General features: G+C 35.8%; 1 protein-coding gene across 1 annotated transcript; it reads left to right on the plus strand.

Moving 5' to 3' along the window:
- Window positions 1–8,510: 8,510 nt before the first annotated feature.
- On the plus strand, window positions 8,511–9,546 carry LOC134250586 (putative nuclease HARBI1). The gene is made up of 2 exons (XM_062732950.1): window positions 8,511–8,698; window positions 8,925–9,546. Exons 1-2 carry the CDS (start codon window positions 8,511–8,513, stop codon window positions 9,544–9,546), a joined length of 810 nt encoding a protein of 269 aa, XP_062588934.1.
- Window positions 9,547–24,720: the final 15,174 nt, after the last annotated feature.

A 24,720-nucleotide genomic window follows, 5' to 3' on the forward strand; every position in this document is an offset into this window, starting at 1 on the left:
TTGGCTGCTGAGTAAAATGTATTAGGAGTTCAGGGAAGACGGGTCTTTTTGCACAAAAAACGTCATTTTTCGACCCCCATTTCCCCCCCGGGGCAAAATCAAAATTCCGAAACCTTACTGCACATCTACATGTCACCACTAATCATCCCACAAAAGATGATTAGGCTGCTAAGTAAAATGTAAGAGGAGTTCAGGGTATATGGGGCTTTTTACATAAAAAACGTCATTTTTCTACCCCCATTTGATCCCCCGGGGCAAAATTAAAATTCCGAAACCTTACTGCACATCTACATGACACCACCAACCATCCCCCAAAAGGTGATTTGGCTGCTGAGTAAAATGTAGAAGGAGTTCAGGGAAGACGAGAATTTTTGCACAAAAAAAGTCATTTTTCGACCCCCATTTGACCCCCCGGGGCAAAATCAAAATTCAGAAACTTTACTGCACATCTACATGTCACCACTAATCATCCCACAAAAGATGATTAGGCTGCTAAGTAAAATGTAAGAGGAGTTCAGGGTAGATGAGGCTTTTTACATAAAAAACGTCATTTTTCGACCCCCATTTGACCCCCCGGGGCAAAATTAAAATTCCGAAACCTTACTGCACATCTACATGACACCACAAAACATCCCCCAAAAGGTGATTTGGCTGCTGAGTAAAATGTAGAAGGAGTTCAGGGAAGACGGGACTTTTTGCACAAAAAACGTCATTTTTCGACCCCCATTTGACCCCCCGGGGCAAAATCAAAATTCTGAAACCTTACTGCACATCTACATGACACCACTAATCATCCAACAAAAGATGATTAGGCTGCTAAGTAAAATGTAAGAGGAGTTCAGGGAAGATAGGGCTTTTTGCATAAAAAACGTCATTTTTTGACCCCCATTTGACCCCCCGGGGAAAAATCAAAATTCCGAAACCTTACTGCACATCAACATGACACCACCAATCATCCCCCAAAATGTGATTAGGCTGCTGAGTAAAATGTAGAAGGAGTTCAGGGAAGACGGAACTTTTCGCACAAAAAACGTCATTTTTCGACCCCCATTTGACCCCCCGGGGCAAAATCAAAATTCCAAAACCTTACTGCACATCTACATGACACCACTAATCATCCCACAAAAGATGATTAGGCTGCTAAGTAAAATGTAAGAGAAGTTCAGGGAAGATGGGGCTTTTTGCATAAAAAACGTCATTTTTCGACCCCCATTTGATCCCCCGGGGCAAAATCAAAATTCCGAAACCTTACTGCACATCTACATGACACCACCAATCATCCCCCAAAAGGTGATTTGGCTGCTGAGTTAAATGTAGAAGGAGTTCAGGGAAGACGGGACTTTTTGCACAAAAAACGTCATTTTTCGACCCCCATTTGACCCCCCGGGGCAAAATCAAAATTCCGAAACCTTACTGCACATCTACATGACACCACCAACCATCTCTTAAAAGATGATTAAGCTACTGTGTAAAATGTAGGAGGAGTTCAGGGAAGAAAAGTGTGACAGACGGACGGACGGACGGACGGACGGACGGACATGAGTAACAACAATATACCCGAACTTTCTTTAGAAAGTGCGGGTATAACAAGAGATACAACCAACATGCTCATGTTTTATGTTATTTTTAGTACTTTGTTTGTTGTGAAAACAGCTCTCTCTGGAATTTTTCCCCCATTCCCTGAAATTTGCTTTGTTATTCAAATAAGACTATATACTGAAGCAAATAAAATAAATTACTTTGGACATTATCCCCCTTATAAAATATTGACCCCACGACACCACTATCATTGATTTTATTTTGTTTTCATTTTTTTTTCTTTGCTTGTGAGGAAATTCTGGGCTAGCATTTTTATGACTGAGGTGTGAACCCCCCTCCCCCTCCTGAAAAAAATCTGGATCTGCACCAGTAACTGAATGTCACATGCACAACGGGAGATAACTTCACAATGTGAAATTTGACTACTAAGGCATGCGATGATCTTTGAACTTTAACCTAATCTATCGGTTTATTTTACCCCAATCTATACATGCTATAGTTAAACTTGTACTTACCGACTGTCATAGGTCTTGTCAACTTCATGAAATATAATCCAATTATAACACAAAATGAATATTTTCCATACATATCTGCACCATGTGCATGCTATGTAAACCTTGGATTTTTCCGTTCAATACGAATCAGCCGAGGTGTGCCGAGTGATGCTTAATCTAAAAATATGGTATGGGTGACGCAACCCAATGTGATGTAGAAATTTTCCAAAAGGTGTTTACATGTAAACATGTAAAGTTCAAGAGCAAATTTTAATAAATTAATTCATAACAAGCTATGTTTTAACATAACTTTTCCATCTACATGTGTAGCCTATTTTTAAAAAAGAACGAATGTTTCGTGAGATCGAGGGTGTGTATGTGTGTAGTGTTTGGAGGGTGGGGGCATTATTTAATTTAAAAAGGTTCCAATTGTGATCAAAACATTTTTAAAAATCTAATTCACACCATTAATTAGATTCTTTTTTTCAACACATAGGCGTCGGGGCCGGGGGGGGGGGGGGGGGCTTTAACCCCCCCCCTTTTTTTGCAAAGATAGACATTTACTATGTAATATTTACATTCAGTGTAATTTTCCTTATGAAATCCATTAGAAATACACGACGTTCAAATTTCTATAACACACGCGAAACCTTGTCACCACGCGTTAGAATACACAGTAGGAACTACATGCATTTTCAATACTCTAGGAACACCAAAATGTAAAATGTTTTATTTCAATTTAATGAAAAACTATAACCCTGAAAAATTAACGTAAATATTAACGTAATGTGCATTAAGAATTAATTTGTCACTTTTTTCCTCGCAATGTTTGTTTGCGTTATTTAACTTTGCAACGTCATTTAACGTCATTTGACGTCACAAACGGCTCTTACATCTATTAACCACTGCAGTTTTGAAGGGCGCTAAATTCACATCTAAGATTAACGAAATAAGCAATTATGAAAAAGGAAACGCGCGGTATTCAATTTGTCGGCACGGCCAGGTATGTTATAGGACCGAAGACATCCAAAAATATGAATTCAATGCTTAATTGAAAATTGGGGTTTACCTTTTTTTTTGGTTTAGCCCCCCCCCCCCCCCTTTCAATTTCCTTCCGATGAATATGAAGTATATAAAATACTGAGTCATACGTCACAGGGTTTGAGAATGTTATACTCTAATGTGACAAATACATATACTGTGTAAATTATAGAATTATTTTGACTTTTCCTTGGAAAGCCCAATATGTACGGATGTGTATTTAAAGGCAAACACATTTGTGCGGGTATCACTGTCTCATGACAGCATCTAGTTTTTCTGCTTTTAAGTTGAAAAAAATTCTGAATCTAATTATTTTTATTTCTTTGTTCAGCTACTTCTTGACATCTTTGAATCAGGTTAAACAGTTTTCTACAAAATAAAAATGGATGTCTTTGATTTTTTGAGTCACTGTTTCGGCATTTTATCTTTTCTCTTAAAAATTCTTTTAATTGAGTTACAGAATAATCTTTATTTATCTTGAGTCATAGTAATCCTTTGTTTAAAGTATTTGCATAAACGCACTGTACGTATCTTTATCTATTCTGTTTATTTAATAATTTTAATTTTGGCATAGGATTGAAAGACGCCGTTGGTAGTTCATGTATATCCAATTTGAACAATAAAACATAAAGTCAGGTTTTTGGTCTACAACATACCCCTTAAAATATGTTAATCAAGATAAAGGTGGTTTAATGATAGAATTGCATGCAGAGAGTCCATTTAAACTTAACCGGAAATGGAACTTCCTTTTTGTTGTTGCCAAAACAGTGACATGATTTGGACTTTAAAATCAAACAAATAATAAGAAATCATGCTCAAGGTTAGCTGTTTTTTGATTCTTAGGAAAATGTAATGAATGAAAGAGAAATATATAAATATAGACGAATCTTCCCTCTCTGATGTAGATGATCTACCTCGAACTACAGTAGTCGTGACTTGCATTTCTATGATTTGAACATATTTTATTGTTTAGATGTTATATAACAAAAGAATTGCACACAATTTCTGAAAACTTAGAACGCGTTCTCCTTTTCAATATATTTCTCAACATTTTATAATTAATTTAGCAGAGCCTTAATGTTTTTTTTATTACAAAGAATGTAATAGTTGATTTTACAAATATGTTTATCATGCGCATTTCAAACATCAAGCTTTCAGTTCTCGAAAACATACATTTTCACCTTCTTTTTAACTACTGCAAACACTAACCACAGGGCTCTTACATGTTCAAAAATGCGATGTTGTGAAACTTCAGGGCAGGTTGCCCTGGTAACCATGATATATGACAACCAATTTTATCTAAATTGAGTTTTGGTATTTAAGACTTATCAAAGAGGGATTGAAGAAATTCTGAGACTTTCAGTTGCACAGCTCCTAAATAAAAATTCAATTCATTATATAGAACGGCTCTTAGCATTGATCGTATGGTTATTAAACGTCTTTCCTTTCCTTATTTCCTTATAAAATAAGGAATACATTCTTTAATGTAAATATTTGCTTATTAGCCAATACCACCATAATAGCGAGTCCAGGGAGGCGGCGCGAAGCGCCGCTCGTGTAGCGAGCTCAGTAGACTAACGTGTGCGAACGGAGAAAATTCGGGTTCAAATCTGCACATTGTTCCAAGAAATTTTTATCTCACGGCGTGAAAAAATTCCAAACTCCCAATAATCCTTTGCGGTGCATAGCAACATGGTGGCTAAAACATAGCAACAACTTACTTGAAAGAAAATTACAAACAACGATTTAATGCAGTCTCCATACCACAAAACTATCGTTTGTGTTCTAAGTCAACAGGACTTTTATTTGACGTCATACTTTCGTCACTTAAACGGCTCGGGTATTTCCGATTTTGTCGGAAACTTCCGAAAAGTTCGGAATCTCGATCCCGATGCCTGGAAAATGAGGATAGGCAGTGCAAGTAAATGCTGTGTAAAGGTTTTTGATAGCGAGCGCAGCGAGCTCTTAAAGCAACGCCTGTGCGAAGAGAAAATTCGGACTACTGCACATTCATTCGATAGAATTTTTTGATGCAGTAATTTGGACCCACAATGCATCACTTGTTTTAGCTACGTTCTCGCGAGAATCCCGGCAAATGTTCAACAAAAAGTTTACTCGCCTTGATTTAATGGATATATATTGAAGATAAATAGAAAACAAAACGTTCTTCATTAACTTTCAGCACTGTTCAGGCTTTTTCTCGGTATATTGCGACTTACATACGTCATGTGACGTCAGAGTCTAGACGCACCAAATGTCACGTGCGGTTTAACGAGCCCGATCTAAATCAAAACAACAGAAGAGTTTGCGCTCGCTCTAACGGTCGCACCGTCAACATATTATTTCTAAAGTTTATTTATAAAATGTGCAATTTAATGATGACAGGAATCAATAACTTCATATGCCTTATTTTGAATTCCACAATTAATTTACAAACTTATTGATACTTTACAGCAAATAATTTGGAAAGTACAAAGACATAAGAACTTTAGAAAACAATGCAAAAGAAAACACAATTTGTCTTTACTCAATCCTAACATTCTTCCTAACAGTTTTGTTTTCTCAAATATTTTTAGTGTTTTCCTTTGATACAATGCTTTTTTCAATATTGACATCCCAGGTGAAAGGTAACGTGCATGTGTATGTCAATATGCCAGGTTGCCATAGTGTCTGATGTCAGTGGGTGGAAACTGGACAAAGGAGACCTTTTTCTTTTTTTTTTTTATTTTAAAAATTTGTAGCATACAACAAAATTTTATTGGATAGTGATTATTATATAAGTACAGCTAATATTTACTTTTTATCATATCAAAATATACATGTGTATTACTTCTACATAGAAAAAAGTGCATCATACATATACTTATTTATACTGTATTCAGAGTTATTTACATCCCGTGTTATGTTCGCCCTTTCTCATTTTGAAACAAGTTTGCCCCGTTTTAAATTCGGCATGAAAGATTTTTGTTTACAGAAACTATACTATTTACTTTGAAATCACCCCGTAATAAATTGCCCACTTTCAATAAGGACCAAAGGGGTGAAAATAATACGGTGGCAAACATTCTCTGTACACAGTATATCATACATATACCAAAATAACAAAAAAAAATTGTAGCAATTTCTATGATCAAAACAGTGGATTTTTTGCAGCAAACTCTCTTTTAACAACTAAAAATTCATGCAAAAAATACATTTTTAATATGCAGGGAAAAGAATAATTAAGCAGGGTACCAAAAGGAATCCTATTCAGCACCAACACTCTCTACATTGGTGACCAAGGCTACTTTACAAGAGGACTGCTTTCCTTCTTGCTTATACAATAAGCTGGGTGAGAGGTGGGGTTGTACTCTACAGTCCTATATTGCAAGGCAAATCCTCCTCCAGAAAGAGTTTTCCTGGGGGTATTTTAGAGGCGTAAGCCAAATTCATAGGACTGATATGTTTTTTCTAAAGAAAAAACACATTGTTGTACCTTGTTTTTAATTAAAAGTAATAACATAATATATATATGTACGAGTATATTTCCTCAAGACAGAAAGTATTAAATATGCTTATATATAATATAATATTCAATCTAGTTAATGCATATGTACATCTTCTTTCTTTCAAATATAGAAGGGTCCATGGTCATTTGTTATTTCATTTTCAAATCTATCGATCGATTGCACCATAGTTAGGTTTAACAAATAATACATTAACAATAAAATGTGATAAATGCACAGCCTGGGATATGATGATTGCAGTAATTGGAGAAAAAATATTCAATTAACAACGTCCATATTACCGTAAACCAACTATTATTTTCAACATCTTTATTGCTATTCGGCAAACTGTAATCAATTCGCGATGATAAATGCTCGCGATGTAGGAAACATTTTCCACAAATACACAGTTATATTAATGATTTTTAGTGAGATAAATATTCGCGAAATTATAAGGTCACGAAAGTCAAAGATATTTATCGCAGGCAAAACAAGGGCTGGGGCCCGTTTCACAAAGCCTACTTAGGACTAAGTTCTATCTTAGGAAAGAACTTTTTCCTAAGTTCATTACTTATCCGTTTCACTAATCTCGTCTTATCTTAGGATACTGTAAACGTGGAAAGTTTGACGATGTGCTTATTTTGACTGTTTTGACGATTTTTCTTTTCTCGTCAAAATTTCCACACGTCAAACTTCGCATCATATATATAGCGTCACAACATAGACCATTGTACAACATTACGCTTAATTTTCTTGGCTTTCCACTATTCAAACAAGTTAAATTGATGCAAAGCATCAAATCGGCCGCAAACAAAATTTAGCATAAACAAATTTCTTTTACAATTTTCAAAGTGTCCATGAAAGGAAAGCACGTCTAAATACTAGTATTCAAAGGTGAAATAGTTGATTCATTTTTATTTTAGGCTGTCTTCAAAGCAAAATAAATAATTAATTAAAATTAAAAAAATAGACATTTACCCCATTTGCTTATAAACAGATTCATCGATGTAAAAAGGGCAGCAATAAATGATAAGAATTTATTGTCTTCAAAATAAAGATGTAGGTATCTCAAGATGAACCAGGTGCTGATACCCTGGATCTTGGTCACGTGATAATGCCCATGGCTGTGCTGCAAGGCGCAGTACAAAATGTAGAAAAATTTCTTTGTGTTATTTGCAGGCGTAGAGCATGTTCAAAACAATTTTTACTGGTTGAAATTTTTTTCAATTTTTATTCACCAATCCATGCACATTTACACGTCATTTTTATCCGGAAAATCATGACGATTTCCTTTCATATCTTATACACTCCCAGGCTGGGGAGTATCTATTGTTAACTCTTTTTACATAACCACAAATGATCAATTATCTGATGAGAAATGATAAAGAAATTGAAACACAGTAGCAACAATTAACACTATATTCAAAGCAATTTTTAAAAATATTTTACTCATGGTTTTTATTTGTTATCATTTGAGAAATATTTTCCTGACCTAATGAAAAATTAACGTCTCATTTCCCCATGTGCACTTTCTAACACAATCACAAATAGATCGGCCGCTGCTGCGGCCGATAACTAGATCAAAGTTACTGTTAATTTCTTTTGTAATTAGTTATGAAAACAAAGTGACATATAATCACATTTTTTAAAACCATTGAATCTCAACTAGTGTATCAAATACTGCATACATACCTTAGCGTAATTATCACGCCATGTTTGAACTAGTATTTTACCTCAGGCAATTCCGACGATGCTTTTGTATCCCCGTGAATTCAAAGATACATACATGTAACTCTTGATTAAACATTTCGTCAAAATTAACACTCGTCAATTTTCGTAAACAAAAAAATCGTCAATTTTTCAACTCGTCAATATAACCACGTTTACAGTATTCCTAAGTTATGTCGTAACTTTAGGACAGGTAAATCGATGACTTAGGAAGAAACTAAATATGGCGGCTGCATATTTAATAATAAACGAACGGAGACTGTTACGGAGAGAGAGGTTGTTTAGGGATAGAAACAATCCATTGGACTATATGGATGACCGTGAGATAATTTCAAAGTTTAGACTGCCTCGTCATTTGATATTGGACATCTGTCAAATGATACAAAATGACATCACAAGGCCTACACGAAGGTCTCATGCACTCACTTCCACCATCCCTGCAGCTTATGGCTGCATTACGTTTCTTTGCTACTGGTAACTTTCAAACAGTAACTGCCGACTTACATGGAATAAGTAAGTCGAGCATTTCAAGAATTGTGAGAGATGTGTCTCAATCATTGGTCAAAATAAGTCCAAGATATATAAAAATGTCCATTGATGAGAATGAAATTACAAATAGAATGTATGATTTTTCAAGAATTTGTGGCTTCCCTAATGTTATAGGCGCAATAGATGGTACACATGTGGGAATAAAGTCCCCATCATTTGAAGAGCACGTCTTTGTGAATAGAAAAAATTACCACTCTATAAACACTATGGCTGTGTGTGATGCAAAACTGAAATTCATTAATATAGTAGCAAAGTGGCCTGGATCATCACATGATTCGTTTGTATGGAACAATTCCACCCTTTGTCAACTTTTTGAAAACAAAAACATCCCAAGAGGTTGGCTTTTAGGTGACAGTGGATATCCACTTAGATCATTTCTACTTACACCTGTTATGAACCCAACTACACCCAAGGAGAATGCCTATAACACAGCACACATAAAAACGAGAAATGTAATTGAAAGGTGTTTCGGAGTGTGGAAAATGCGCTTTCGCTGCATGGACACTTCTGGTGGTACTTTACAGTTTTCACCCAAAAGAACCTGCAACATCATAGTGGCGACTGCAGTTTTGCACAACATTTGTGTTGAAAACAGAGTCCCAGAACCACAAGGCAGGCCTGTTATTAATGACGGTAATGACTGTGTATATCATGGAACCCTAAATGATGGAAATGACAATAGGAGACAGTTGATTGAAGCTAGATTTTAGAAAATGTATGCACATGTACTAATGAATGACATGTACTGAAGAATAAAATACTTTTGTGTATAAATGAGTGTAATATGAAATATAAAACATTTATAACATCTACAAAATTTATTTATTGGATAGGTGTTACTGTGGCATTAGAAATAATGCCCAACTGACAAAGTTTAATATTATGTTTTTCTTGCTCAATTTGCAGTCTCCCCTGCTCTATACTAAGCCGTTTCTGCTCAACTGCCAGTCTTTCTGCTTCAAGCTCCATTCTCTTTTTCTCTATTTCCAGTCTTTCTTTTTCAATATTAACTAATTCAAGTGATGGTGATTGCAGGTCCTGTTTTCGCTTCCTAGTTGGTGCTACAAGTAAAAAAGAATGAACGAATAAAATTATGTTACACATTTGAAGATTAGTACATGTATAAGTAAAGACAGGCGCAGGATTATTTTCCAGGTTGGGATGTACATGAACTCTAAGATATGTCAGACATAGAAAGAAAATAATTTTTAAAAAAAAGTCAGGAAAATTCTTTTTCTCTTCAGATACATGTCTTTCATTTCAATCTTTAACGGGGTCTGTATTTCTCAGGGAGCTATTTTTATCTTTTGAATGTCATTTTTTTTTAGAACTAAACAAAGCATTATTTTCAGTGCAGTGATTGATCAGTTTTAAAGGCGATGATGACTCAAGTATACAGATTGGAATGATGAGTTTACCATTAATGCATGTTGATGTAGGTTTGCTAGTTTCACTACATGTAGCAGTAACTGTTGTTGTAGCCGTAGATACTTCCAATGATTGGTCCGTTGATAGACTTTCTAAAAGGATACCCCCTTTTCTTTCCACTTCATTCGACTCATCTTTAAAATAAAATAAAAATTATAAATATTATAATAAATAAATTATATACGTTATATATATATTAATGTTAGGGTGTGTGTGTGTGTGAGGATGTGTTTGTAGGTGAGCAGTGGCTGATCCAGAGGGGGGGGGGTTACGTTACGGGGGTTGCAACCCAACCCAACCCCCCCACCCCCTTTGGATTTGCAAAAAAGAAAGAGAAATAAGAAAGTTCCAATTTTTTGTTGTGTGTTTACTATAGAAAATGTAAGGTGAAAGGCTAATGTTGTAATATATAAAGAAATCCGGTTGTTAAAACAAAATAAAACCCCATCCCTTTACAAAATAGGATTTTAAGGTTCGGAGATTTATTTTCCTTTCTTTTTCAAAAACTTTCTGGTAATGTATAGTTGTATACAAGTACTTTTTCCCAGATTGATCAACGTCCCACTTTCAAAAACCGTACTCGACCCTGCAACGATATTCCATTGATTTATTTAACTTTATGTATGTGTACAACGTACGCTTTAACTGTTTTCGCCTTCAACCCCCCTTTTGAAAAATACTTCAACCCCCCCCCCCTTTTGAAAAATTTCTGGATCCGCGCCTGGTGAGGGAAGGTGTATGAATGTATGTGTTTAATCTGAAGTAAATAACAATCATTTTTAGAATTAATAATTTATTTCTCCATCCATGAGTCTACTCTGCTATGTTTTTTGCAAGTATAAAAACAAACTTTTTGTTGTAAATGAGCATTTTTTAGAATGCTAAACAAATTAACCATATAAGAAAAAGTTACACATGCCCATATTTGAATATATCCCTTACAAGGATATTAATAAACATGAGGAAAAATACAAATATGACTAGAAGAATTGGTAAAAAAGATGCTAGAACAAACACTCCACAACTTGTTAATAACTAACAAATTATGGACAAGTGCCCCAATCATTTTTAGAATTTAAAAAAGATTTGATATGCGTATGTAATACTAGTATTAGTGGACACCAACCTCGTTCACTTTGTACAAGAGTGTCGATGCCCCCCTCAACCCCGGATGTAGATGTCTCACCCAAAATTGATTGTATTTTTTCCTCTAGTGGGGTTGTAGTACAGTCTGCCGGCAAAAGACCACCTCCAGTTTTCCTCTGTTCCCTTTTTAATTTTTGCGAATTTCTTTTTACCTTCGCTGCAAATGGCACTCCACTTTTTCTTTAGTTCCTCTGCTGACCTAATGTAACTTATATTGACCGAATTCACTTTAGAACAAATATGGTCCCATTCCCCCTTTATGGCTTGATTAGTCACGGTGATATTGTGCTTGGAGAAAAGAACATCTTTTCTTCTTTCTACTTCTTCTATAAGAATAGTTATTTCAGCATTCGTAAAATTGGGGTTCCTCTTCTGTCGAGACATTGTTATTTTGTGAGCGAGAAAGCTTTAAACGAAGCACGGACTACTAACGAAGATCAAACAAAGAAAAAGCACCCATTCATGAAGAAAAAAAATATATCTAACGATTGCCGTGTTCGATAAGGTTTACTAGGAACGTTACCTTGTATTAAGCAAACACCTACTTTAAGAATAATTAAAAAAAATACATGCATGTATATCGTATGTGGTATGGAGGTGAGGGTGTACTAAGTTCCATCGGGCAACTTGTCAAGGAAAATAATTGAGTAGGTCAGTTTAATCACACTTTTGTCCATTTTATATGAAAGTAAAAGAAATCCTTACCACAACCCCCCAACCCAACCCCCCCAATCCACACCTCTCCCCCTTTCAGACTATTTTTTTCAAACTAATTGAAATAAGCTACCTTAAACTAAAGACTACTCAAACTACTCTTACAATACATGTTAAGGATTTGTAGTTATGTGGGTTATTATTTACACACAGCTATTCACAGCTTAAGAAATGTCCTAGGATAAAGTTTAGTTAAGATTGTTTCGTGAAACAGCTGTGATAAATCTTAGGAACTTCCTAAGTTATAACTTAGGCATATCTTAAGTTATGTCTTACGACATATCTTAGGAAATGTTTGTGAAACAGGCCCCTGGTTTACAGTAACAACACATGGATCAAAATCCTCTATATGCAATAGCTATATATATTTTCAAATTAAATATTCTTGATTTACAGCATAACTGACTCAGCTTAATGAAACCCTTACACAAAACATAATTTCTATAATTATGATAATTATACCCGCACTTTCTAAAGAAAGTTCGGGTATATTGTTGTTACTCATGTCCGTCCGTCCGTCCGTCCGTCCGTCCGTCTGTCACACTTTTCTTCCCTGAACTCCTGCTACATTTTACACAGTAGCTTAATCATCTTTTGGGAGATGGTTTGTGGGGTCATGTAGATGTGCAGTAAGGTTTTGGAATTTCGATTTTGCCCCGGGGGGTCAAATGGGGGTCGAAAAATGACGTTTTTTGTCCAAAAAGCCCCGTCTTCCCTGAACTCCTTCTACATTTTACTCAGTAGCCTAACCAGCTTTTGGGAGATGGTTGGTGGGGTCATGTAGATGTGCAGTAAGCTTTCGGAATTTTGATTTTGCCCCAGGGGGTCAAATGGGGGTCGAAAAATGACGTTTTTTAAGCAAAAAGCTCCGTCTTCCCTGAACTTCTCTTACATTTTACTCAGTAGCCTAATCATCTTTTGGGAGATGGTTGGTGGGGTCATGTAGATGTGCAGTAAGGTTTTTGAATTTCGATTTTGCCCCAGGGGGTCAAATGGGGGTCGAAAAATGACGTTTTTTGTCCAAAAAGCCCCGTCTTCCCTGAACTCCGTCTACATTTTACTCAGTAGCCTAACCAGCTTTTGGGAGATGGTTGGTGGGGTCATGTAGATGTGCAGTAAGCTTTCGGAATTTTGATTTTGCCCCAGGGGGTCAAATGGGGGTCGAAAAATGACGTTTTTTAAGCAAAAAGCTCCGTCTCCCCTAAACTCCTCTTATATTTTACTCAGTAGCCTAATCATCTTTTGGGAGATGGTTGGTGGGGTCATGTCGATGTGCAGTAAGGTTTTGGAATTTCGATTTTGCCTCGGGGGATCAAATGGGGGTCGAAAAATGACGTTTTTTGTCCAAAAAGCCCCGTCTTCCCTGAACTCCTTCTACATTTTACTCAGTAGCCTAACCAGCTTTTGGGAGATGGTTGGTGGGGTCATGTAGATGTGCAGTAAGCTTTCGGAATTTTGATTTTGCCCCAGGGGGTCAAATGGGGGTCGAAAAATGACGTTTTTTAAGCAAAAAGCTCCGTCTCCCCTAAACTCCTCTTATATTTTACTCAGTAGCCTAATCATCTTTTGGGAGATGGTTGGTGGGGTCATGTCGATGTGCAGTAAGGTTTTGGAATTTCGATTTTGCCTCGGGGGATCAAATGGGGGTCGAAAAATGACGTTTTTTGTCCAAAAAGCCCCGTCTGCCCTGAACTCCTTCTACATTTTACTCAGTAGCCTAACCAGCTTTTGGGAGATGGTTGGTTGGATCATGTAGATGTGCAGTAAGGTTTCGGAATTTTGATTTTGCCCTGGGGGATCAAATGGGGGTCGAAAAATGATGTTTTTTATGCAAAAAGCCCAGTCTTCCCTGAACTCCTCTTACATTTTATTCAGCAGCCTAATCATCTTTTGGAAGATGGTTGGTGGGGTCATGTAGATGTGCAGTAAGATTTTGGAATTTTGATTTTGCCCCGGGGGATCAAATGGGGGTCGAAAAATGACGTTTTTTATGCCAAAATCTCCATCTTCCCTGAACTCCTCTTACATTTTATTCAGCAGCCTAATCATCTTTTGGGAGATGGTTGGTGGGGTCATGCAGATGTGCAGTTAGCTTTCGGAGTTTTGATTTTGCCCCGGGGGGTCAAATAAGGGTCGAAAAATGATGTTTTTTATGGAAAAAGCCCCATCTTCCCTGAACTCCTCTTACATTTTATTCAGCATCCTAATCATCTTTGGGAGATGGTTGGTTGGGTCATGTAGATGTGCAGTTAGGTTTCGGAATTTTGATTTTGCACGGGGGGTCAAATGAGGGTTGAAAAATGGCGTTTTTTATGGAAAAAGCCCAGTCTTCCCTAAACTCCTTTTTTGTTTGAAACAGTGGTCTTATCATCTTTTGGGAGAGTTCACTCTTTTGAAATTTTGTTAAAACATCAAGGTCAAGGGGTAAAAAATCATAGCATGTTGGGAGCCTCTTGTTATGGGTAATGTTCACTTGAAATGTGAAAGTCAAATCTCTTCTCAATGAAAAGGAAATACAACATTAATGAAAACTAAGTTAAACTTCAAGGTCAAGGTCACAGAGTCAAAAAGTCATGATACATTTTGGAAGGTCTTATCACAGGTAATATGAATGCCCTTTCATTTATCTTTCAAAATGATCAATTCAAAGTAATTAATTTTTTTAAGGAAATTAGGTCAAACTTCAAGATCATGGGTAATAAAAATCATAGTGTATGTAGAATGGTATTGTCCTATTTAATACTAATACACATGTTTAATATAAAAGTCCTATCTCTTCTCATTCAAAATATACGACCATGATGACCAAGGTTAAATTTATTGTGACAGATGGGCAGATTGACAAACAAATGAGATTTAATGTACCCTACCTTTAGCAAAAATGGGGACAATAAATGTCTTTGCTGTTCTTGAGAAGAAGATTTATGTTGGAACAAGATGTGTTTGTGAAACACTACATGCCCAGCGGCAACAAAGTTAAAAAAAATCTTCTTTTAGCATATTGATCACAGTCAAGGTCACAAGGTCATTGACCATGGTGTCATTCGAAAGAACTTAATCAGTGGAGTATGCGTACTAAATATGAAGTCCCTATCTCCTATGGTTCAAAAGTTGTGGCAAAAAGTGTAAAGAGCTATTTTTAGCATATCCGTCACAGTCAAGGTCACAAGATCATTGACCTCGCCGTCGTTTGAAAGGACTTTATCGGTGGAGTATGCATACCAAATATGAAGTCCCTATCTCCTATGGTTCAAAAGTTATGACAAACAGTGGAAAAAGCTATTTTTAGAATATAGGTCACAGTCAAGGTCACAAAGTCATTGACCATGGTGTCATTTGAAAGAACTTAATCGGTGGAGTATGCATACCAAATATGAAGTCCTTATCTCTGATGGTTCAAAAGTTATGGCAAAAAGTGTAAAAAGCTATTTTTAGCATATAGGTCACAGTCAAGGTCACAAGATCATTGACCTTGATGTCATTTGAAAGGACTCTATTAGTGGAGTATACATACCAAATATGAAGTCCCTATCTCCTATGGTTCAAAAGTTATGACAAACAGTGGAAAAAGCTATTTTTAGCATATAAGTCTTAGTCAAGGTCACAAGGTCATTGACCTTGAAGTCATTTGAAAGGACTTTATTAGTGGAGTATGCTTACCAAATATGAAGTCTCTATCCCTTATTGTTCAAAAGTTATGGCCAAGGTTAAAGTTGACAAACAGATAAACAGACAAACAGACAAACAGACAGGACAAAAACAATATACGCCCGGGATCTATCGATCCGGGCGCTTAAAAAGTACCCTGCATATTTAAATGTAAATTGGTTGAAATTAGCCCAGTGGTTCTTAAGAAGTTGATGTGAAAAGTTTGCAGATAAACAGATGGACAACAGAAATCTGTACATTTCAGAAAACAGTATGCTTATAAATAGTTAATCAAGGTGCTTTGGTAGCAAAATAAAGCTAAACTGGTATATCTAATTCATCCGCAGAGCTTAGTATATTTCAATATGCACAACCTTTTCAACTCTTATAATTATGTTCCCCAAACGAAGTTGGGGAACATATTGTTTTTACTCTGTTTCTTATTATGTTCCCCAAACGAAGTTGGGGAACATATTGTTTTTACTCTGTTTTTTATTAAGGTCTTCCGTTTCCAACGGAAGACCTTCTACTGATTCGTTTGTTTCTTTTCCACTATTATTATTTTTTTTTTTTTCTTAGTACCGATTTTGTGCAGGCGATTTCTCGAGAACGCCTCAACAGATTATCATGAAACTTTCAGCAATGATGGCAAATCATATGAACTTTTTCTTATTTTGCCATCGTCACTTCCGGTCGCGAGATACGGCCAATTTTCTTTTTTTTAAGTGTCATTTTGTCCGGAAGTGTTCTCAAAAACGGTTAGAGATTGAGTCTTGAAACTTTCAGGGATGATAGATTGTGACAGGCTCTCTTGAATTTTGTATAAAGTGTTTGTTGCCGTCACGTCCGTTGTCCACCGGAAGCAGCTAAAAATATGCAAAATTTTATTTTTTTCTTTTTTAAATGTTTTTTATATAGGCAAATAGAGTGTCTCGAGTATTATTATGTCCACCGGAAGTTATTTTTTCAAAACCGGAAGTAGTCCAAAAAATGAGCATTTTTCATCGAAATTATCAGGGATGATTCCTTCACACTCAGAGAGGAGTTATACGTCATTTTTAGTACTTCCGGTCACACCGGAAGTGAATTATTAAGACCGGAAGTTGTCTGAAATTTACAGATTTCACTCTTAAATGTGTTCTCACGTATTTAGAGGAATTGATATGAACTTTTTTTTCATTTTAAGTTGTTTTATGATCGTATCAAAAATCGAACGGAAGACCTACTCGTTGCTTGCAACGAGAACTCCTCTAGTTATTATTATGTCGCCCCGAACGAAGTCGGGGACGACATATTGATATTGTACGCATGTTTTTTTTATCCAGGCTGTTTCTCGGAGATGGCTGGGACAATCTTCCTGAAACTTTCCTTCAAGGACGATCACTGGTTGTAGTTGTGCAGTGAGGTCGTTCAGTTCCAATATGTCTACCGTTGCCATGGAAACCTGTAAAAAGCGACAAATTTTGTCCGAGAGTGTTCTCTCTGGTCCCTTAAACGTTCGTCATGAAACTTTTCTTATTTTAATGATTAGTATCTGTAGTTCTGCAACTCGTATTTAAAATTTTCATATAATCGACTATTGCCATGGAAACCAGGTGAAAGTTAAAATTCTTTAATTTCGATTTTCTCAATAACTACTCAGGCAATCGTTTTGAAACTTTCAATGTTTATTCCTTGCAATGTGTCAAAGTGATTTCTACTTTCAAAATAATTGTAATGAGTCGCTCACGGTTGCCATAGAAACGAAACAAAAAAAAAGATTCAGATGTACACATGTGTTCTCCAAGGTCTAGGTCAAAGGGTCAAAGTTCGTCGTATCCAATAAAAGTTCTTTTCACAAGGATTACATATTTGAAATACGAAAGCCCTAGTACTTACCGTTCAAACGTTATGGCTATTTACTATGTTCAAGACGCCCCCCCCCCCTCTTTTTATGAAGCACACAGCCAAGTAGAATACACAGATATAACATATACAACTTACAAGTAACTTTTTAAAATCTTCATTCATAAAATTCAGTTCCCGTCATGTGATATTTTGCCATCATTCATTCTCCTTCTGTTTTGTCTCTTGAATTTATAAATATTTTATTTTATCTATATAAAAAAAAAATAACGATTGTCAGCTGCATTTATTATCATTTCGCGTTTTCTTGTATATCTATCACTTGTATATTATTCATTTCATTAGATAGTGCAAGTATAAATTAAAAAATTGGTACGTCATTTCCATAGTTTTCATTCATTCATAAATTCTTTGATCCGCTCCTGATGGTTCGCAAAGCCTTGATCACCACTGTATACAAAACATTCATCTCGCCGAAAATGTTCATGATTCCGCTAAACTGAGAAAGTTCACACATGATTTATTATCTCATAACACACATCAGCTCTCTGCAATGCAGAAATGCTCGAATTGAAGGGGAAAATTCAGGAGTTATTGATGAGAAAAATTCATGAGTTATTATGTCGCCCCGAACGAAGTCGGGGACGACATATTGATATTGTACGCATGTTTTTTTTATCCAGGCTGTTTCTCGGAGATGGCTGGGACAATCTTCCTGAAACTTTCCTTCAAGGACGATCACTGGTTGTAGTTGTGCAGTGAGGTCGTTCAGTTCCAATATGTCTACCGTTGCCATGGAAACCTGTAAAAAGCGACAAATTTTGTCCGAGAGTGTTCTCTCTGGTCCCTTAAACGTTCGTCATGAAACTTTTCTTATTTTAATGATTAGTATCTGTAGTTCTGCAACTCGTATTTAAAATTTTCATATAATCGATTATTGCCATGGAAACCAGGTGAAAGTTAAAATTCTTTAATTTCGATTTTCTCAATAACTACTCAGGCAATCGTTTTGAAACTTTCAATGTTTATTCCTTGCAATGTGTCAAAGTGATTTCTACTTTCAAAATAATTGTAATGAGTCGCTCACGGTTGCCATAGAAACGAAACAGAAAAAAAGATTCAGATGTACACATGTGTTCTCCAAGGTCTAGGTCAAAGGGTCAAAGTTCGTCGTATCCAATAAAAGTTCTTTTCACAAGGATTACATATTTGAAATACGAAAGCCCTAGTACTTACCGTTCAAACGTTATGGCTATTTACTATGTTCAAGACGCCCCCCCCCCCCTCTTTTTATGAAGCACACAGCCAAGTAGAATACACAGATATAACATATACAACTTACAAGTAACTTTTTAAAATCTTCATTCATAAAATTCAGTTCCCGTCATGTGATATTTTGCCATCATTCATTCTCCTTCTGTTTTGTCTCTTGAATTTATAAATATTTTATTTTATCTATATAAAAAAAAAATAACGATTGTCAGCTGCATTTATTATCATTTCGCGTTTTCTTGTATATCTATCACTTGTATATTATTCATTTCATTAGATAGTGCAAGTATAAATTAAAAAATTGGTACGTCATTTCCATAGTTTTCATTCATTCATAAATTCTTTGATCCGCTCCTGATGGTTCGCAAAGCCTTGATCACCACTGTATACAAAACATTCATCTCGCCGAAAATGTTCATGATTCCGCTAAACTGAGAAAGTTCACACATGATTTATTATCTCATAACACACATCAGCTCTCTGCAATGCAGAAATGCTCGAATTGAAGGGGAAAATTCAGGAGTTATTGATGAGAAAAATTCATGAGTTATTATGTCGCCCCGAACGAAGTCGGGGACGACATATTGATATTGTACGCATGTTTTTTTTTATCCAGGCTGTTTCTCGGAGATGGCTGGGACAATCTTCCTGAAACTTTCCTTCAAGGACGATCACTGGTTGTAGTTGTGCAGTGAGGTCGTTCAGTTCCAATATGTCTACCGTTGCCATGGAAACCTGTAAAAAGCGACAAATTTTGTCCGAGAGTGTTCTCTCTGGTCCCTTAAACGTTCGTCATGAAACTTTTCTTATTTTAATGATTAGTATCTGTAGTTCTGCAACTCGTATTTAAAATTTTCATATAATCGATTATTGCCATGGAAACCAGGTGAAAGTTAAAATTCTTTAATTTCGATTTTCTCAATAACTACTCAGGCAATCGTTTTGAAACTTTCAATGTTTATTCCTTGCAATGTGTCAAAGTGATTTCTACTTTCAAAATAATTGTAATGAGTCGCTCACGGTTGCCATAGAAACGAAACAGAAAAAAAGATTCAGATGTACACATGTGTTCTCCAAGGTCTAGGTCAAAGGGTCAAAGTTCGTCGTATCCAATAAAAGTTCTTTTCACAAGGATTACATATTTGAAATACGAAAGCCCTAGTACTTACCGTTCAAACGTTATGGCTATTTACTATGTTCAAGACGCCCCCCCCCCCCTCTTTTTATGAAGCACACAGCCAAGTAGAATACACAGATATAACATATACAACTTACAAGTAACTTTTTAAAATCTTCATTCATAAAATTCAGTTCCCGTCATGTGATATTTTGCCATCATTCATTCTCCTTCTGTTTTGTCTCTTGAATTTATAAATATTTTATTTTATCTATATAAAAAAAAAATAACGATTGTCAGCTGCATTTATTATCATTTCGCGTTTTCTTGTATATCTATCACTTGTATATTATTCATTTCATTAGATAGTGCAAGTATAAATTAAAAAATTGGTACGTCATTTCCATAGTTTTCATTCATTCATAAATTCTTTGATCCGCTCCTGATGGTTCGCAAAGCCTTGATCACCACTGTATACAAAACATTCATCTCGCCGAAAATGTTCATGATTCCGCTAAACTGAGAAAGTTCACACATGATTTATTATCTCATAACACACATCAGCTCTCTGCAATGCAGAAATGCTCGAATTGAAGGGGAAAATTCAGGAGTTATTGATGAGAAAAATTCATGAGTTATTATGTCGCCCCGAACGAAGTCGGGGACGACATATTGATATTGTACGCATGTTTTTTTTTATCCAGGCTGTTTCTCGGAGATGGCTGGGACAATCTTCCTGAAACTTTCCTTCAAGGACGATCACTGGTTGTAGTTGTGCAGTGAGGTCGTTCAGTTCCAATATGTCTACCGTTGCCATGGAAACCTGTAAAAAGCGACAAATTTTGTCCGAGAGTGTTCTCTCTGGTCCCTTAAACGTTCGTCATGAAACTTTTCTTATTTTAATGATTAGTATCTGTAGTTCTGCAACTCGTATTTAAAATTTTCATATAATCGATTATTGCCATGGAAACCAGGTGAAAGTTAAAATTCTTTAATTTCGATTTTCTCAATAACTACTCAGGCAATCGTTTTGAAACTTTCAATGTTTATTCCTTGCAATGTGTCAAAGTGATTTCTACTTTCAAAATAATTGTAATGAGTCGCTCACGGTTGCCATAGAAACGAAACAGAAAAAAAGATTCAGATGTACACATGTGTTCTCCAAGGTCTAGGTCAAAGGGTCAAAGTTCGTCGTATCCAATAAAAGTTCTTTTCACAAGGATTACATATTTGAAATACGAAAGCCCTAGTACTTACCGTTCAAACGTTATGGCTATTTACTATGTTCAAGACGCCCCCCCCCCCCTCTTTTTATGAAGCACACAGCCAAGTAGAATACACAGATATAACATATACAACTTACAAGTAACTTTTTAAAATCTTCATTCATAAAATTCAGTTCCCGTCATGTGATATTTTGCCATCATTCATTCTCCTTCTGTTTTGTCTCTTGAATTTATAAATATTTTATTTTATCTATATAAAAAAAAAATAACGATTGTCAGCTGCATTTATTATCATTTCGCGTTTTCTTGTATATCTATCACTTGTATATTATTCATTTCATTAGATAGTGCAAGTATAAATTAAAAAATTGGTACGTCATTTCCATAGTTTTCATTCATTCATAAATTCTTTGATCCGCTCCTGATGGTTCGCAAAGCCTTGATCACCACTGTATACAAAACATTCATCTCGCCGAAAATGTTCATGATTCCGCTAAACTGAGAAAGTTCACACATGATTTATTATCTCATAACACACATCAGCTCTCTGCAATGCAGAAATGCTCGAATTGAAGGGGAAAATTCATGAGTTATTGATGAGAAAAATTCATGAGTTATTATGTCGCCCCGAACGAAGTCGGGGACGACATATTGATATTGTACGCATGTTTTTTTTTATCCAGGCTGTTTCTCGGAGATGGCTGGGACAATCTTCCTGAAACTTTCCTTCAAGGACGATCACTGGTTGTAGTTGTGCAGTGAGGTCGTTCAGTTCCAATATGTCTACCGTTGCCATGGAAACCTGTAAAAAGCGACAAATTTTGTCCGAGAGTGTTCTCTCTGGTCCCTTAAACGTTCGTCATGAAACTTTTCTTATTTTAATGATTAGTATCTGTAGTTCTGCAACTCGTATTTAAAATTTTCATATAATCGATTATTGCCATGGAAACCAGGTGAAAGTTAAAATTCTTTAATTTCGATTTTCTCAATAACTACTCAGGCAATCGTTTTGAAACTTTCAATGTTTATTCCTTGCAATGTGTCAAAGTGATTTCTACTTTCAAAATAATTGTAATGAGTCGCTCACGGTTGCCATAGAAACGAAACAGAAAAAAAGATTCAGATGTACACATGTGTTCTCCAAGGTCTAGGTCAAAGGGTCAAAGTTCGTCGTATCCAATAAAAGTTCTTTTCACAAGGATTACATATTTGAAATACGAAAGCCCTAGTACTTACCGTTCAAACGTTATGGCTATTTACTATGTTCAAGACGCCCCCCCCCCCTCTTTTTATGAAGCACACAGCCAAGTAGAATACACAGATATAACATATACAACTTACAAGTAACTTTTTAAAATCTTCATTCATAAAATTCAGTTCCCGTCATGTGATATTTTGCCATCATTCATTCTCCTTCTGTTTTGTCTCTTGAATTTATAAATATTTTATTTTATCTATATAAAAAAAAAATAACGATTGTCAGCTGCATTTATTATCATTTCGCGTTTTCTTGTATATCTATCACTTGTATATTATTCATTTCATTAGATAGTGCAAGTATAAATTAAAAAATTGGTACGTCATTTCCATAGTTTTCATTCATTCATAAATTCTTTGATCCGCTCCTGATGGTTCGCAAAGCCTTGATCACCACTGTATACAAAACATTCATCTCGCCGAAAATGTTCATGATTCCGCTAAACTGAGAAAGTTCACACATGATTTATTATCTCATAACACACATCAGCTCTCTGCAATGCAGAAATGCTCGAATTGAAGGGGAAAATTCAGGAGTTATTGATGAGAAAAATTCATGAGTTATTATGTCGCCCCGAACGAAGTCGGGGACGACATATTGATATTGTACGCATGTTTTTTTTTATCCAGGCTGTTTCTCGGAGATGGCTGGGACAATCTTCCTGAAACTTTCCTTCAAGGACGATCACTGGTTGTAGTTGTGCAGTGAGGTCGTTCAGTTCCAATATGTCTACCGTTGCCATGGAAACCTGTAAAAAGCGACAAATTTTGTCCGAGAGTGTTCTCTCTGGTCCCTTAAACGTTCGTCATGAAACTTTTCTTATTTTAATGATTAGTATCTGTAGTTCTGCAACTCGTATTTAAAATTTTCATATAATCGATTATTGCCATGGAAACCAGGTGAAAGTTAAAATTCTTTAATTTCGATTTTCTCAATAACTACTCAGGCAATCGTTTTGAAACTTTCAATGTTTATTCCTTGCAATGTGTCAAAGTGATTTCTACTTTCAAAATAATTGTAATGAGTCGCTCACGGTTGCCATAGAAACGAAACAGAAAAAAAGATTCAGATGTACACATGTGTTCTCCAAGGTCTAGGTCAAAGGGTCAAAGTTCGTCGTATCCAATAAAAGTTCTTTTCACAAGGATTACATATTTGAAATACGAAAGCCCTAGTACTTACCGTTCAAACGTTATGGCTATTTACTATGTTCAAGACGCCCCCCCCCCCCTCTTTTTATGAAGCACACAGCCAAGTAGAATACACAGATATAACATATACAACTTACAAGTAACTTTTTAAAATCTTCATTCATAAAATTCAGTTCCCGTCATGTGATATTTTGCCATCATTCATTCTCCTTCTGTTTTGTCTCTTGAATTTATAAATATTTTATTTTATCTATATAAAAAAAAAATAACGATTGTCAGCTGCATTTATTATCATTTCGCGTTTTCTTGTATATCTATCACTTGTATATTATTCATTTCATTAGATAGTGCAAGTATAAATTAAAAAATTGGTACGTCATTTCCATAGTTTTCATTCATTCATAAATTCTTTGATCCGCTCCTGATGGTTCGCAAAGCCTTGATCACCACTGTATACAAAACATTCATCTCGCCGAAAATGTTCATGATTCCGCTAAACTGAGAAAGTTCACACATGATTTATTATCTCATAACACACATCAGCTCTCTGCAATGCAGAAATGCTCGAATTGAAGGGGAAAATTCAGGAGTTATTGATGAGAAAAATTCATGAGTTATTATGTCGCCCCGAACGAAGTCGGGGACGACATATTGATATTGTACGCATGTTTTTTTTTATCCAGGCTGTTTCTCGGAGATGGCTGGGACAATCTTCCTGAAACTTTCCTTCAAGGACGATCACTGGTTGTAGTTGTGCAGTGAGGTCGTTCAGTTCCAATATGTCTACCGTTGCCATGGAAACCTGTAAAAAGCGACAAATTTTGTCCGAGAGTGTTCTCTCTGGTCCCTTAAACGTTCGTCATGAAACTTTTCTTATTTTAATGATTAGTATCTGTAGTTCTGCAACTCGTATTTAAAATTTTCATATAATCGATTATTGCCATGGAAACCAGGTGAAAGTTAAAATTCTTTAATTTCGATTTTCTCAATAACTACTCAGGCAATCGTTTTGAAACTTTCAATGTTTATTCCTTGCAATGTGTCAAAGTGATTTCTACTTTCAAAATAATTGTAATGAG

This window comes from Saccostrea cucullata, unplaced genomic scaffold, assembly GCF_032062105.1.
Source record: "Saccostrea cucullata isolate Sc308-1 unplaced genomic scaffold, CSIRO_AGI_Scuc_v1 ctg2002, whole genome shotgun sequence".
NCBI lineage: Eukaryota > Metazoa > Mollusca > Bivalvia > Ostreida > Ostreidae > Saccostrea > Saccostrea cuccullata.

Coding starts and splice junctions, on each gene's coding strand:
- LOC134250586 (XM_062732950.1), top strand. CDS start 8,511: ATGGCGGCTGCATATTTAATAATAAACGAACGGAGACTGTTACGGAGA. Junction 8,699..8,924: donor ATCACAAGGCCTACACGAAG/GTCTCATGCACT, acceptor TGATTTTTCAAG/AATTTGTGGCTTCCCTAATG.